The 14,946-nt window shown below is 49.2% G+C and overlaps 1 protein-coding gene across 1 annotated transcript; it reads left to right on the forward strand.

The window, feature by feature from the left end:
• Window positions 1-2,541: 2,541 nt before the first annotated feature.
• LOC144933293 (steroid 17-alpha-hydroxylase/17,20 lyase-like) lies at window positions 2,542-14,756 on the forward strand. Its single transcript, XM_078857982.1, has 8 exons — window positions 2,542-3,268; window positions 5,521-5,659; window positions 7,379-7,623; window positions 7,835-7,921; window positions 8,639-8,836; window positions 9,733-9,902; window positions 11,041-11,144; window positions 12,671-14,756. Exons 1-8 carry the CDS (start codon window positions 2,807-2,809, stop codon window positions 12,925-12,927), a joined length of 1,662 nt encoding a protein of 553 aa, XP_078714108.1. The 5' UTR covers window positions 2,542-2,806; the 3' UTR covers window positions 12,928-14,756.
• The last annotated feature ends 190 nt before the right edge of the window (window positions 14,757-14,946 follow it).

Raw genomic sequence — 14,946 nt, forward strand, 5'->3', positions numbered from 1 at the left:
TGTCACTCGTATTCGTTTTAAAGGCCATTTTTTGGAGCGCATAAAATTTGTGAAACATGAATATACAATCTTGATTTGAAGCTTTCGTGACTGCAGGAATCCATTCTCTTTGGTTATTTCGGTAAAGTCACGTAGGTGAAAGAACCAAAGAGTATGCATATTCAACTAAATATTGGATATTATTGTATTCTTAAAAAGTGAGTCTTTTTTTTTTGAGAAACATTACAGGTGGTCTCCGGTTTACGACTGACCTATTTAGCACTCACATTTACGACGTTTACATAATGCCACCATAGATGGATTCATGATGCAGAAACTTCATTTACGACGCATCTTCCGAGATGACACCGAACATATGCGTGAACTGTGATGTTTTTATTGTGAAACTTAAAATGAAAGTCAGTGCGTTTTTTTTTCAAAAGGTCAAGTCACTTTAGCAGAGGAAGGAAGACAAGTTAATACAAAGTCATTTTATTAATCTATAAAAAATAGCTTTGCGTCAATTTTGATGTTTTCATATGTATGTTCAGAACTGTGCTGCACACATAACAACTCCTCTCCTATCTTATTCTTCTTTCGTACGCTGATGTAGGTGCAGAGCAACAACTACAATTTCACATTCAGACAACCGTGTCAGGAGCAGCGGAGGAAAGCCTCTGAATCTCAAGACATTATCAGGAGGGTCCTGCCACGTTTTTGCAGTGGGGGAGATGTTGCTACCTGCAATCCAAATAGGAGTAATTTTGCAGGTACATTTTACAGCATTGTGATATTTGGCAAAGACAACTTACATTGCATGTATTTTGTTTTATTAATGGGAAGAAAGCAGAACACAGAGAGGAAACACGTGTAGAATAGGGGGAGAACATACAAACTCGACGCAGAAAAGGGTTCCTGAGTTGTGAAATTAACCCAGGCACTTCTTGTCTGTACACCTATCTGTACACTTAAAACGAAATGTACATGTTGGATTTTTGCGAATGTATTTATTGGCCTGTGTGAATATGTGCACTGAATGTGGGTATGCATACTGCACTCATATATATGTATATGGCATTTTCCTAATTCTGGCTAGGTGGCTCGGTGGTAGAGTGGGTCACAATTGAACGATGGCGAGTACAGATCATTGTTGTGGGTTCACCTGACAATTCTCCCTGCGGTCGATAAAAGTGTACCATTTTGCCATAAAGTTAAAAGTTGTTGTCCTTTGGATAGACTGGCGCCTGCCTTGTAAATGTGGAATGTCCTCATCTGGCTCAGGGCTGTATACAGGACATGAGCACCACCTCAATGCTCATTTTAACGAGCCATTCACTGACTTATATTGGGACAAACCAACACCACGCGTTTAACAGTCCACACTGCGGACAATATTGAGAGTTGCAACTGTTCTAATTTTGTTGCTTAATTACTGTTACAATTAATGCAGAGGGGACCATAGGCTCATTGACTTGTCATTTTATTTCCATGGGGCTTTTATTGTACCTCCATCACGTGTGATGGTGGCTGTGTGGCGCATGGCCTGTAAATGCAGCGCAACAGAGGCAGCGAGGTTTGATGGTGATCACACAAATTTCGGCGAAACCACCCAATCCGTGCTCGTCAAGGTCCCCATCTCCTTGCTCGCCAGTGTATGATGGCAGTACTTACTTACTTACTCCTCTTCGCTCCCTGTAGAGCATAAGGCCGCAACATGCCAGACGGTCTTTAGCAGCTTTCTCTATGATGGCAGTACAGCAAGTGGATTCATGTCAACGTGTACGTAGATTGAATGTAACCTCCCTCTCACGCAAGTGGCTTTTTCTCCGGAGACTGGTTTCCCCCCGCATGCATAAACTCTCGTTCAGGGAGTTGGCCGTACACAGGGCCGGATTAAGTTTTGCGGGGCCTGTAGCATATGTTATAAAGGAGTCCTAAATAATAATAAAAAACACATAAATATTAAAACACATACATTGTTTACCTATACAGCCAGATAATACTACAAATCGCTAACCTTAAACACCCAGTCGTTCATAAAAGTTGAAGGCGGTATAGTACTATAGTAATTGAGCAAGTGCGGAATCACTGCACCGGAATTTATAGCTTGAAAGAATTTAGCGCGGGGCCCTTGAAAGTGCGGGGCCCGTATCATTATGTAGCTACTTTTGCTACGAGGATAATCCGGCACTGGCCGTACATCGCAATCATGGACCACCACGTTTGAGCAATCTGGGCACGGGTTCTCTCTGGCTGCATTCCCGCTTTTCTGTGGTTTCCTGCGCCTCTGCGCGCGCGGCAATTGTGCCCACTGCACGTTTCGACGCTGTTTTGCAATGCGATTTGAAATGACGCCTCGTATTAAAATGATAATAATAATTATCTCTCATACACCCCAGCCCCGCCCTCGATCGCCACCCCACACTACATCTCTGTCCCTCGCCTGCCGCCCGCGTTCTTATCTCTCGACACCAAGGTTGTCGCGCGAGCATAAAGGTTCAAGTGCGTGGGCTCAGAGAATCACGCTCGCTAATTCTTCACAGCGCGCGCGCAGAACACGGGAGGCCAAGAGAACAGAGCAAATTTAGCGGGGGAAAGGAAACGTGGAGAGACGGTGACTCGAGAAGAGATGAGGCAAAGCGAAATATAGCACGATTTGCAACAGCGAGATAGGTGCAGAAGACCACATATTAGTCTTCATCACATTTGAGACAGATTTAGATAATTTGGAGATAGGTTACAAAAAAAAGCTGGGATCGAAACCAAGATCCTATTTGACAGCACCGGCTCGATCACGCACCGGTTCAGACTACAGCTCCTGCGAGCCATGCTTCCCCTCCTCGACCTCATCACCATCTCCGTCCTCATCATCATCGTCGTCGCGATCGTCGTCGTGGCGTCGTCGCTGGCGAGCAAATCTCCACGGGACGAGGCTTCCCCGAAGCCGACCCCGAAGCTGCCCTCGCTGCCTTCGCTGCCCGTTCTGGGCAGCCTCCTGAGTCTGCGAGGCACGAGTCAGCCCCACGTCCACCTGGCTCAGCTGGGCCGCACGCACGGCGCCGTGGCACGGAGTCTTCCGCGCACGGCGGAGCGCGGCGGCGGCGACGGCGGCACCTCGAGAGGAGACTTCGAGGACGGTGGCGGAGGGGAGGAGGGCGGAGCGGCGAGGAGTGGCGGCGCCCTGGCGCTGAAGCTGGGGGCCCGGCACGCGGTGCTAGTGACCAGCGCGCAGCACGCTCACCACGTGCTCATCAGGAAGGGTCGCCAATTCGGGGGCCGCGTGCACGCGGTGAGTCGCGCGGGTCCGCGCCGGCCACGGCTGTCGAACCACACAAAATCGATTCGGCGGACACAATTCCATCCTTCCCAAATCGGTCCCATCCGCGCATGCAAACTTTACAATATATTTCGTTGCACATCCCGTCATCTACACCGGCTTTAACCAATGCTGATCAACTGTCAGATGGGTCTGGCGAGCACTCTTTCAGTTAGATATAGGTCCTAATTCTAGATTTGAAATTTTCGTGACTGCAAAGATTCATATTCTTTGGAAAATTTGGGTAAAGTCACGTAGGTAAAACATTTAAATAAATTAAATCACGACGTTTCGGGCGCAACACAAGCGTCCTTCTTCAGGTGGGGAGAACTTAGCGAAAGCACACCGCTTAAGTGTGTTGACACACGACGGCGGCTTAAGTGTGTTGACACACACTTAAGCGGTGTGTTTTCGCTAAGTTGTCCCCACCTGAAGGACGCTTGTGTGGCGCCCGAAACGTCGTGATTTAATTTACTTTAATTTTGTACCTACGTGACTTCACCGAAAAAAACAAAAAGTAGATATAGGTCCTAGTTCGATGCAAAACTATATAGTGCTGTATTTTAGATGTTTGCATATCTAGTAGAGGGTTTATAAACATCTGACAGTTCACCAGCATTGGTTTAAGCGAGGCTGACTGTTGATTCGACATTGAACGTTGAAACGGGTTCAGGATTTTATTGTATTGTATTAAAACAATGCGGTTGAAACGATGCACTCCCACAAGGCTGCGTGCTTGATTGGGATGTGTAAAAACACTGTTATTATATATGCGGGGTTACATATAGGGAAAGAAAGCATTTTGTCTGATTATGTATCTTATTACTGAAAAGATTATCAGAGAGCGATATGAATGGCCCCATGGTTTAAGGCGGGTGAGGAATTTCCCTGGCACTGCTGGGTTGTTTTTTCATCCCCACGTCTGCAAGTTCAGTCGTAGTAACAGGCGCTGATTTGACACTCCACAGGGCTGAGCGTGATTCGTGCTTGAATGGGAGAATACGTCTGCAACTGCAATTTGATTATTTGTCTTTTATTTTCAATAATTTTAGTATGTATCCTGTTCGCAGCACGTTTTGGCATGGGCTTCGTGTAAATAAGTTTTCCTTTTGTTAGTTTCATTACCTCCCTACAATGTCCTGTTACTGCCGCCACAACCGACAGCAGTCTTGGGCTGTGGTTGTCCTTGTTAAAGAGCAGCTTTGCTCGATGAGCCTTGCCGGGATAAAATAAAGTCCGAGCCTGAATAGCAGACACTATAGGGATTGTGGCTGGCTGCGTGGTGGATTGGAAATGGAAGCATGGCAATGGATTCTTGATTCTGTCTATGCGTGGTGAGTTTTGATCTGGGTTCGCGGGTTTCCTTCGACAAGAAAACCTCCCTCTCATTATTGGAATTCATGGCCACACATGCCATTGCAGCAGGACCCTTCTATAGAAGAGATCTGAGACTCCGTGAGGTTTATAATAATGCATTATTATTTCAATATCACCTATTATGTGTTGAATTATATTCAGCGATGTATCATACCTGACCATGCTCGTCATTGCAGGCTGGTGAATCTCTTTATAGTTCATCCTCTTCCACTGGATATTTGACAATCAGCATGCTAAAGACGACGCCTATGTCGTATGGACGAACAGCAACATTTCTTAGGACGATGTTAAGTTTCGCGGGTAATAGTTTCAAACCTCCTCCCTGTTATGTGTGCTCTCCCTTGTGTACACGGTTACTTTGTACGCACACTTTTCTGACAGGCTGCTTTTGATCTGAACTTGGCTACAATCTCCACGTGAGCTATGCCACGGCCTTCCGGTTTGATTCTCACTTTGCTGCAAAATGAGACGTCGACTACTGTTTTGACAATTTCCCGGCAAGACAGGATAAGCGATGCTTAAGTCCAAAAGAGAACATTACGGGTGAATGTTTAAGTTACGATTCAGCACAAAACCGCTTCTCTGGGAAGGACGTGTGTGCAGGATGGCTATGAGCCAATCGACGAGACAGGCATTGGCGTGTTCTCCACTAAAGAGAATGCCAAAAGGCAAGATGCTGGTATATTGTCAGGCTAGATCTTGGTGGTCGCCTGTCGACTACGCAGCAACTGCGGGATCTGTTAGAGGAGAGAAATCCCTGGCAATGAGCTACAGCGGCATTAACAGCTTTTGGCCACGAAAACGGCGTGATCTTGAACTGTCGCCGAATGCTGTAACGACGCGACCAGGTGACCACAGACATCCTGTCGAGGGGAGGCAAGGACATCGCATTCACGGACGTCGGGCCATCGTGGCGCTTCCACCGCAAGCTCGTGCTGGGCTCCCTCTACACGAAGACCGGCGGAATGGGCGCGCTCGAGAAAATCGGTAACGTCACAACCGACGTATCCAATCGGTAACGTCACAACCGACGTGTCCAATCGATAACGTCACAACCGACGTGTCCAATCGGTAACGTCACAACCGACGTGTCCAATCGGTAACGTCACAACCGACGTGTCCAATCGGTAACGTCACAACCGACGTGTCCAATCGATAACGTCACAACCGACGTGTCCAATCGGTAACGTCACAACCGACGTGTCCAATCGATAACGTCACAACCGACGTGTCCAATCGATAACGTCACAACCGACGTGTCCAATCGGTAACGTCACAACCGACGTGTCCAATCGGTAACGTCACAACCGACGTGTCCAATCGGTAACGTCACAACCGACGTGTCCAATCACAAGGGGGCCACGTGTGTATCTGACCGTCCGCACGTGCGACGACGATCGTCTCGGCCAATCAAATAGTATGGCCGAGACGACGCGTGCATTAAAAATGTATTATTTAACCAAACGGCACTGTGCATCAAATACTTTTCCCCCGTTATATTTAAATTGTGCAACTGTGTCATGAAAGCCACATTTTCTTTCATACCTTTGTGAAGGTATGAGTGTTTGAAGATTTTCTATTTTTGGGTGCAACTGCATTGGCAGCGGTACACTCTTTTATATATATATGTCAATAATTATAAAAACGTTCGTCAATAACACTGCGGCCTTGTAAGGAAAAATGTGTGCACAGTACAATCAGCAACATATTGGGCAATGGGCTTTCTTCGTATAATTTTAGAGATCAGCCTCTGGAAGGTCAACAAGCAATCAGAGGGCCCTCCCATGTTTTTGGGATTTTTTTTTTTAATGGCTGGAGAATATTAGTAAAATACCGAGCTGATTTGGATTTAAGAACGTTGTAGCTTGAATGCCACCCAGTGTAGATCTCGTCATAACTTCAGCAAGGTGAAATGCGCTTTAAAATACATCTCACAGTGACGCGTTATATAAGGGGCATCGAAGGTGAATCTCAGAGCTGAGTGGTAAAGAGGATCTAGTTTATTAAGGAGTGTTTGAACCTGGGGGGTGGGGAAGAGAGCCCAGTTTTCCACCCTCATGAGGCCCTGTCAAGTCGAGCTCAGGCTGCTGTTCGCAGAATTTCTGTACCCCCCTCCCCCCTGCATTTGGTAATCGGCGCTTTGTGTCCGGCTTGCGTTGAGTTGTAATGAAAACAATAGCAACGAATAAAGGAGCGATACCTCCAGCTCATCTGTAGGCATCACAGGAGTGAAATTGAGGTCACATGGAAGCGTCAACAATAAATATGACGGCAGGTGTTGTGGGGACAGCAGTGCTTATTTTCATAAGAGAAAACTCATTTCACATTTCCTTCGTTTAACATATCGTCAATAAGTGAGTGGAAGATAACAACAGAGTCGATCGAACATGAAGCCAAGGTATTTGTAGCAAGTTGTCTCTTCGATACCTTCACCACTGAGAGCTGTAATCACACTAGATAGAGACAGTTGATCTTTCTATGATGAGCATAACATACGTTTACTAGCATTCACAAATTTGAGTGAGATCAGTTAATTATGGGAAAAGGTTACCACCAGCTTGACTTTCCTGTGACCAAAAGTGACAGAATTATCTTCAAACAGGTTTATCTCTGATTGATTGAAACCAACGACCAAGATCATTAACATATTTCCATACATCTTGTGCGATGTATATCACACGGCTCCACCGAACCTCCTCCCCACAGTAATGGAGGAGGCGCTGGCGCTCATATCAGCACTGGGAGAGACGACATCCGACTCCACCAGCAGCGCCACGAGCGATCCGGAGCAGGAGCTGTCCCGCGCCTCCACCAACGTGATCATGCGCCTTGTGTTCGGCACGCGCTACTCCCGCGGGGACCCCGGTCTGCAAACCATGCTGGACTACAGCCGCGGCATTGTGGAGATCGTGGCCAAAGACGACCTTGTGGACATCTTCCCCTGGCTCAGGGTCAGTGTTCTCCTCGGCTTCACTGGGTCTCGGTACTCCGACCTTAACCCACACCACGAGTGCATTCGTACTGTAGGCTGACCTCCCTGTCATTACCTCCCGTGGCCACTAGTCCCCTCACACCACATGCAGGCTCTACTGTCATTACAAAAGTAATAACAATAATAATGAATCTCCGGAACATTTCTCTCTTCCGTCGTGTCCTGCTCAGGTGTTCCCGAGCATGTCGCTAAGGAAGCTGCGCGCATGCGTGCGCGCGCGCGACAAACTCCTTGAGAAGCAGCTTCAAGAACACAGGGTGAGCAAGCAACTCCATCCGATAGAAACGTCGTGATCTATTATTTTTCTACCTACGTGACTTTACCGAAAGAACCAAAGAGTATGGATTCCTGCAGTCACGAAAGCTTCAAATCGAGAATAAGACCTATTGTTACATTTAATCGTGCGAGTTTTGGCGTTTGTTGCGCTTACCCCCCCCCCCCTGCCCCCCCCTGCCCCCCCCTGCCCCCCCCCTGCCCCTCCGTATCGACGTCTCGTTCTTTCTCTCTGCTTCGCTCAAACCCGTCCCCCGGTGCGCTCCCACCGCCCCCCCCACTCCCCCACCGCCCCCCCACTCCTCCAACCGCCCCCCACTCCTCCAACCGCCCCCCCCCACTCCTCCACCGCCCCCCCCCCACTCCTCCACCCGCCCCCCACTCCTCCAACCGCCCCCCATTCCTCCACCGCCCTCCACTCCTCCACCGCCCCCCCCACTCCTCCACCCGCCCCCCACTCCTCCACCGCCCCCCACTCCTCCACCGCCCTCCACTCCTCCACCGCCCTCCACTCCTCCACCGCCCCCCCCCCACTCCTCCACCCGCCCCCCAACTCCTCCACCGCCCCCCACTCCTCCACCGCCCCCCCCCCTCCTCCACCCGCCCCCCACTCCTCCACCGCCCTCCACTCCTCCACCCGCCCCCCACTCCTCCACCGCCCCCCACTCCTCCACCGCCCTCCACTCCTCCAACCGCCCCAGGCCACTTTCCAGGAGGGCGTCACGCGCGACCTGCTGGACCGCCTGCTGGAGGCGGCACGCGTCTCCCCGCCGCCGCCGGGCGTGGAGCTCACCGACGACCACCTGCTCATGATCGCCGGGGATATCTTCGGAGCGGGGGTCGAGACGAGCACGACGGTGATGAAGTGGATCCTCGTCTTCATGGTGCACCACCCCGAGGTGCGGCGAGCCCACCCCCCCCACAGGGTCAGGCAGCAGCTCAGCCCGTTCACCACGTGTGTTTGTGTGTGTATTTGTGTGTTGTCGTGCGTGTGGTGAGTGTTGCGGGGAGCGGTGGTGCAGCGGTTAGCGCACTACGCTGCGCTACGAACCCGGCGACACGGGTTCGATTCCCGCTCACGGGCAACACCACCGGTGACGATTGTCTGAACCGGTCCTGGCCCTCCCCTAGGTATACTCGGCCTCAAATGAGTACCTGGTGCGGTGTGTAGTAAACATCGACACTGGGGGAGACAAAGGCGGTCGGGCGTGTTGCTGGCCACCCATCCCTTGTGTGCCGTGCCGGCCTTCATAGGTGCTACTATTCGCTAACAGCACTTGCCCCAAAAAAGGCTATACCGGGAGATCTTTGTCTTTTGGACAAAATCACTGACGAATATCTGAATCGGTACTGGGCTTCACAGCCAAAATTAGTTGGCCGTGGACAATTAGACCCAAGCCGAAACATAACATTTCAAAAATTATGTTTAAAAATATCTACTTTTAAATTTTTATGATAGAATATAGTGTTGTCATCAGTATGACATAAGTATACCAAGTTTGCAGTCGATGCCACATTGGGAAATGGGTTAAAATTGAGTTACAAGATTTGACGATGCAACAACAACAGACAGAGTGAGTTAAATAAAAGCGTGTAGTTATTATAATAATAATAAAAGCGCGTAGTTACAATAAAAAACATCAGCACTGGGCAGACAAAGGCGGCCGGACACGGTGCTAGCCGCACCGCTGCCTCGTGCGCGGCGTCGTCCTTCATGGGCTCATTGCCAACGGCACTTGCCCCGACAGACTTGTCAAGGCTACACACCGGAGTCCCTTTATCTTTGCACTTGCAGATTCAGGGCCGCATCCACGCCGAGCTGGACGAGGTGATTGGACGCGAGAGGCCCCCTTGCGGCAGCGATCGCGGCAAACTCCCCTTCATGGAGGCTACGATCAACGAGGTGCTACGAATCAGACCGGTCGCTGCCATCCTCATCCCGCACGTGGCCATGTGCGACACCACGTGAGTTGCTGCGGCGGTTGTAGCACCGGCAGCATAAGAGGCCGTCCATAAATGACGTCACGCACCTGGGGGGGGGAGGAGGTCAGACATTTGTGACGATGTGTGGCGGGGTTGAGAAATGTGACGTCACATCAAAATGGGCAACTTTAAATATAGACAACACGTTCCGCTTAGTTAAATAGACGTTTTAATAAATGTTTTCTCCTACAACATCAGAGTGCAGCGGCACATTAAATACGCACTACGATGACGAAAGTTTAAAGCGATTTTAAGCATGTTTTTTTTTTTGGGGGGGGGGGCAGAGCTTTATGACGTTATATTTGACGAAGGGTCTGACTTTTGTGACGCCGTGTGACGATGGGAGGGGGGCGGTCGAAAATCGTAAAAAATCGCGTGACGTCATTTATGGACGGCCCCTAAGGATTAGGATTGGTGGATTCATATATTTTGCGGGGGGGGGACGATGTTTGTATTCAGACGCTATTGCTTTAAAGCTTCGGCAACTCGAAGCACTTATGTCACATCCACGTCTCGAACATTCGAAGGGGGAGCCCCCAGTAGCGGATGTCTCTGTGTGGCACAAGGTGATTTCAGCACAGGCTCGCCAGTTGGCATCAGTCTGCAATAATTGGTACGTGTAAAAAAGATGTTCCATCCCGAGGGAAATAACAGGTGAGATATTCTAACAATTAAATATAGTTCCCACCTTTTTAATAAAAATCAACTCGAGCGTGACATTTGGGCCATAAGTGTATGGACCATCTGAACAGCCTCAGAAAGTCACAACAAAAGTTGTAATCTGCTTAAATAATACCGCTGAGAAACATCGATCTCGAAGGCCTCCTGTGGCCTAAAGGGCAAACATGTTCCAGTATGTATTACTCTATTTTACAAAATGTATATTTGGCAGTAAAATGTGCTTATTAATGTAGCTGTGGAATAGTTTCAACTTCACCAAGTCCCATCAGCAAGGCGTGGTCCTAAAACAGATGGCAATGAGTGACAAAATCACGAAAAGAGATTTTCAGCGGGTTTGATATTCATGAACTGCAACAGGAGGTTGTTTTTCATATTGATGTCACCGGGTTTCGTCTTACTCGAGACTCATCAAGCCTGCTTGTTGTCGTTGCTTTTCAAGGATCGGAGAGTTTCCTGTGAAGAAGGGCACTGAGGTCATCGTCAACCTGTGGGCTGTCCACCACGACGAGAGCCTGTGGGAGAAACCCGACGAGTTCAATCCCGGTACAGAAAATCCATTGCCATTTCCCCCCTGCCCCATCTGCTGTGTTAAAGCTTTTGACATTATATTTCTGATTCTACACATATATATTCCAATGCACAACCGAGCCATGCCGGAGCAACGCCATGCCAAGCGAACTTGGCTCAGGAGGCTGCAGTAACATTTCTCATTGGCGTCACCCTCTATTCAGAGGTCGTGAGGCCAGTTTTTCAGGCTTTTATTCAGTGGACTATAACCTTCACCGCGAGTGCCCTCTGCTGGCTTGGGTCAGATGTGCCAGTGGAACGGAGGTATTGTTTGCCTAGGCAGGTCTCAACTAGGAATGCTCTTGGACTATTTAGCTCGCAATATGTATGTTAACCATTGCACAAGATACAGAAATACCCACACGCTCATAAACGGATTGACACTTTTCCACATTTGGTACACATTCATACATGCTGACCAACACACAACAGCTGACAGCTCACGAAGTGGCGGTGACATCGCCTCGACGTTGTGCCAGGCTATGTGCGCTTTGAGGCTACTCATGAAGTCCCAAAGGCGGTCGCTGCTGGCAGGAGATCAGGGGACAGACGCAGGCTGAGATGACTTGCAGATGCACCACCGTTGCTCCAGCCTGTGCCAACTCGCTGGATTTTATTCGCCTGGCTCGTTGTCGTGAGCGTCGCTCCTCGAACCTCGATTGTTGTAGGGCAACTGCCTCCATACGAATGAATACACGCACATACTGACAGTTATCTATACAGAAAACGTTTAAATGATGTTGCATAATGTCCTCAGGAGGACCCTGCGTGATGTGATTGCCGTTTTATAATTGAGTATGTGAGTGGGAAAACATTACATTGCTCGAAGAAAACCCCATGCATGTAAGGGGATACCCAACCAGAGGTCAGAACACTACTTTCTCTACTGATTTCTAAAGTACGTCGATGTATCATGCTAATCGGAGGTGCGATCCATCAATCCCAACTACAGCGCTGGCAGATTCTTGGCAACATCCACCTCTTTGGGATGATTGGTCACCTCAATGCAATTGTGTGCTTTTAGCTATGAGAGGAAATTGGAGAACTCAGAGGAAACCCATGCAGAACAGGGGAAGAACATACAAACTCTACACAAAAAGGCGGCTGATATAGGATTCGAGCCCAGGCCCTTGTAGGTATATATGTTGAACATATTTTTTACCGTACGTAGCCAACCACGCTAATTGGAGGTGCGGGAGGGGGGAGGACAACACGCTAAACATAAAAAGCAGTTCTAAAAAAATTCGTTTTAAATCTAGATTTAAAAGTGGATAGCTCCAGTGGCGTCAAAATAATGTAAGGCGGAGCGTTCCAGACGGCCGCAGAAGCGCATCTGAAAGAGCGCGATGTCGTAACCGTCTTTGTTCCATGGTTGGCTACGTACGGTGCGAAATAAGTTCAACATACATACCTTATCAGTGTGCCACCCTGCCACCTACATGCACACCATTTACACAGAAGCCTTAATGGGAGCTCGCTAACTCTGCACCCCACTCGTGCAGGCCGCTTCCTGTCGCCGTGCGGTCGCCAGCGCCGCTCGATGGGACCGAACGAGGGCTTCTTCCCATTCGGCGCGGGCCCACGCGTCTGCTTGGGAGAGGCGCTCGCAAAGCTGCAACTCTTCCTCTTCACGGCGTCCATCCTACAACGCTTCTCAGCGGGACCGATCCCGGGCAAGGCCCTGCCGGACCTAGAGGGGATTTACGGGGTCGTCTTGAGGCCCAGGGATTTCCATGTGGCCCTGACGCCGCGGGTGTGAGACACCGCGCAGGTGCTGCTGCTGCTAGGCCGCCTCTAAAAGTCTCTTTTCACGCTCTCTGCGTGCCCCCTGGATATAAAACAAAAAATTTTCGTGTGAGAAGTTCAGTGTAAATACGATTCTGTGGGAAGTCGACGATTCTTGTCCAATGCTGGCCCCTGTCAAGGACCGTGGAATTTCCACCGTTGGTTCAGGGCCACCAATGGAAATAGGCACCTTAGCTTGTTCCATTCCGAATGTTTTGTTCGCAACTGCATGCATACATGTCAGTGTGCAGGTGTCATGTGTGTGTGTATATTTGTATGCATGTGTGTATTCGCAACACAGTCAATATTCGTGCGCCGTAATCCGGTTGTCGTGTAACGCCGCTAAACCTTGTGCCCAGCGGGGATTTACAGAATAATGAAATAAACGTAGTGCGGGGGTCGTCCCGTGTATGTTAGTCGTCATAATTAAGGGATCAGCTCGGGTGCAGGTGGATTGTTAGATTGCGGGACCATGGGAGATGACAACGGCTTGGGGAGAGACCTTCACGCAGCAGTGGATTCTTCTTTCGTACGGTGGTTGAAAAAAGCAACGGGCTACATTTGCATCTATACGTGTTGTAAGCCATTCCACGGCATTCGAAGGTAGCTTGAGTGCAGTCCGCCTGTTACACCAGAAGACGCCATGTATCGGGCAGTCAGCAGTGGTAATTGGTTGATGATCACATTTATTAAAATATGTAAAAACAAATTTGACTGTACAAGAAAAATTACGTTGCAGGCAACATCTCGAAAACAGCGTGTGTAAAAAGCGCTGAGTAGAAGCTGAAATGGCATCAAAATAATGATGGAATAGAGAGGTGAGCGAGAGCAGGCTGAAGAGCTTTTCAAAAGTTAATTTAATGATGTGCAGAATACCGATGTGCCTATAAAAGAACGTCTTTAATCAGTGCATATTACCTGCTATGACGCATGGCTCATATAAACATTGTCACGAATACATTTGTTTTTCAAAGTGCACAAAGAACGGAGAGACGCATAGTTGGAGCTTCACGGAGAGACGAGACATGTCAGTAGGGACGATGTTCGGTGGTTAGGAATAAGAACCGTGGCGGCCAGGTCAAGGGACGCAGTGAGAGGATGTCCACCGAGATGGGTCAACATCAGCTCGTTGGATAATTATTACAACGCAGCACAAGTCAACTAACACGTCAACGGACTCGGCAGTAAGCGCTAGTCTTGTATTTACAATCCAGTCCATACGAATAATCTGTCATTCATGTTTAAAGCGCACACACGTGTTTAGTCATATTCTATGAATACATAACGTCAGTGCAGCGGATATTGTAAATGAAACGAAGTCGCTGGGTCCTCGTGAACATGTGAATTCGCTCTATCCTCTTGCGCACGGGTAAAACTCGAGTGGGAAAACGTGTGGCACGGCTTGTAGCGCGAGATGGCGAGGGGGGAGCTGCAGGGACATGCTTCTAAGGCGGCGGTGACGTCATCTCATCACGGTTGAGCTCCGATTAGCACACGGTTGGCTACGTACGGTGCAGAAGAATTTCATCACACGTACAAGTGAAGTATTGGAAAATGACGGCAGGAAACTCCTTGACGGGAACACACTTCTTTTATTAAATCTTGACTTGTAACAATACAACGCGTGGCCTCTCTTCTTCACACCGCACTTCTCTTGACTCAGGATTCTGTGCTGCCGGCTCTCTGTGCCTCGTGTAGACTCCGCGCCTCGGCTACACTCCTCTCTCGCCTCGTGTAGACTCTGCGCCTCTGCTACACTCTCCTCTCTCTCGCTGGCTACACCGTATGCATACCCGGCTCGTGCAGACCGTTCTCTCTCGCTGGCTACACCGTATGCATACTCGGCTCGTGCAGACCGTTCTCTCTCGCTGGCTACACCGTATGCATACTCGGCTCGTGCAGACCGTTCTATCTCGCTGGCTACACACTATACCTTACTCTCTTCTACTCTCCATTTCTCTCCCTCTCCGGGCTCTATCTCTACACCTTCGTC

Source organism: Lampetra fluviatilis, chromosome 7 (genome assembly GCF_964198595.1).
Source record: "Lampetra fluviatilis chromosome 7, kcLamFluv1.1, whole genome shotgun sequence".
NCBI lineage: Eukaryota > Metazoa > Chordata > Hyperoartia > Petromyzontiformes > Petromyzontidae > Lampetra > Lampetra fluviatilis.

What these genes read in the sequence shown, in the direction of transcription:
- LOC144933293 (XM_078857982.1), top strand. Translation starts at nt 2,807, where the DNA reads ATGCTTCCCCTCCTCGACCTCATCACCATCTCCGTCCTCATCATCATC. An exon ending in AGCAGCTTCAAGAACACAGG is followed by an intron (nt 7,922 to 8,638) that starts GTGAGCAAGCAA and finishes CAACCGCCCCAG; the next exon opens with GCCACTTTCCAGGAGGGCGT. An exon ending in ACCCGACGAGTTCAATCCCG is followed by an intron (nt 11,145 to 12,670) that starts GTACAGAAAATC and finishes CCACTCGTGCAG; the next exon opens with GCCGCTTCCTGTCGCCGTGC.